At 60.4% G+C, this 1,901-nt stretch overlaps 1 protein-coding gene across 1 annotated transcript in view; it reads left to right on the top strand.

Annotated features, from left to right (window-relative positions):
• Positions 1-49: 49 nt before the first annotated feature.
• Adamtsl5 (ADAMTS like 5) overlaps positions 50-1,901 on the top strand; it is a gene marked incomplete at its 5' end in the record, with an annotated part of 4,104 nt that continues 2,252 nt past the window's right edge. Inside the window, 4 exons of the mRNA XM_048810647.1 lie at positions 50-208; positions 300-408; positions 1,665-1,812; positions 1,860-1,901. The exon at positions 1,860-1,901 is cut by the window's right edge and continues 95 nt beyond it. Of these exons, the coding sequence (XP_048666604.1) occupies positions 50-208; positions 300-408; positions 1,665-1,812; positions 1,860-1,901 (458 nt within the window). The remainder of the gene's footprint in view (positions 209-299; positions 409-1,664; positions 1,813-1,859) is intronic.

The raw sequence follows: 1,901 nt of genomic DNA, 5'->3' as shown, positions 1-1,901 counted from the left end.
GCCGCGCCCAGGACCTGCCCACGCATGCTGTGCCCTTTAATCCTGCTGATCCCGCCGGAATGCGGGTGGGGTTGCTGGGGGCGAAGGGTGCACCGGCCTGGCCGGGGTGGGTCCCTGGGCTCTGACCACACGCAGGCCCGTCCGCAGGCTTCCCGGGGAGGAACCGTGCTGGGAGAGCGGCCATGAGTACCGCGTTTGCCAGTTGCCGGTGAGTTCGGAACTGCCCAGAAGCCCTCTTGCTTCTCAGACAGCCCTGCTACTGGGCTCCCCTGGGGGCTGACCCCTATCTTTGCTCCCAGGACTGTCCCCCAGGGGCTGTGCCATTCCGAGACCTACAGTGTGCCCTCTACAATGGCCACCCTGTCCTGGGCACCCAGAAAACCTATCAATGGATCCCTTTCCACGGCGGTGAGTAGCCTGGCCTCCTGTGGTTAGGGGTGGTCCAGAGTGAACGACTCATTGCTGACAGCCAGAGAGGAACTTGAAGAAGGGTTGCACAGAGAAGGGGCATTAGTGTTGGGGCTTTGAGGACTACGTAGGAGTTGGCAAAGTGAAGTGTGAAGCAGCACCAGAGAGCAGATCCGTTCTGCACAGGGTCAAGTGCCAGATCTGCAGAGGCTGGCCGTACTCACACTCATCGCAGTCACAGGAAATGTTGCAGCATCGAGCTGAAAATAGTGGGTTCTATAACTGTGCCCAGGGCAGCACGCCTCCAGACTCAAGGGAGACAGGCAGCCTCAGCCTCCACAGTGGCAGGACACAGGAAGGCCTAGGAGGGAGAAGGTGCAGCCTCACGGGCTGATTTTCTTTCTCTTCTCCCTGCTCCCCCCTACCGAGAGCTGGAGGACCCTGCCATGTTCCCACGCACACAGTGCCCTACCCCAGCCAGGTCGAAATCCGTTGCAGGCAGGGTCTGCCAGCCTGGCTCAGACGGGTGAGAGGGAGAGGGAGCCTGGGCAGGGATTGGGACTGTGTGTGTGTTGGTACCATGGATTGGACCCAGGGGCACTTAACCACCAAGCCACATCCCCAGCCCTTTTATATACATATTTCGTTTAGAGACAGGGTCTCGCTGAGTTGCTTAGCACCTCACTAAATTGCTGAGGCTGCTTTGAACTCACAATCCTCCTGCCCCGGCCTCCTGAGCCGCTGGGATGACAGGTGTGCGCCTCCACTCCCGGCAGGGTTGTGTGTTTGTGGGTGTAATGGGACAGCCCGTTTCACCATGCTGTTAGGCAGATGGGGAAACTGAGGCCAGGAGTGCAGGGACACACCCAGGCTACACGTGACTTAGTACTGGACAGACACTTAATTGGTCACCTGCTGGATGCGGGGCCCCAGTGCTGACTGAGTTCTGCCCGGTGCTGTATCTCAGAACCCACAAGTGGACGCAGTAGGTGCTCAATGAGTGCTTGTGGAAGGAAGGAAGGAAGGTACTGATGGACAGTACAAATGGACCCCTGATGTTGAGGCCACTCATGAATCAGTGCACCCCGGGGGAGCCCCAGGTGGCCTTTGGTCCAGTCCAGGCTCTGCTGCAGCTTCCTATGTGGCTTTGGCTGAATCTCTGGTCCTCATCTGCCCATATGTTTGCCGGATGGAGCTCGGGTCAGGGGGACTGGAAGTCCGATGGAGGTCACTGTCCCACTCACTTCTGCCCCCAGCACCCAACCAGTGCGATCTCAACTGCCTGGCGGAGGGACACGCCTTCTATCACAGCTTTGGCCGTGTCCTGGACGGCACCCCCTGCAGCCCAGGTGCGCAAGGCCTCTGCGTGGCTGGCCGCTGCCTGGTAAGGATTCGCCTGGCCCCGCCCACCTCCTCTCAGCCCCACCCCCGCCTCCTGTATCAGGTCCCAGGCTCCGCCCTTTTGCCCCAAGGCCCCGCCCCGGGCCCTGTCC

This window comes from Marmota marmota, unplaced genomic scaffold, assembly GCF_001458135.2.
Source record: "Marmota marmota marmota unplaced genomic scaffold, marMar, whole genome shotgun sequence".
NCBI lineage: Eukaryota > Metazoa > Chordata > Mammalia > Rodentia > Sciuridae > Marmota > Marmota marmota.
The sequence above is the reverse complement of the archived record's forward strand: the minus strand, read 5'-3'. Positions and strand labels throughout refer to the sequence as shown.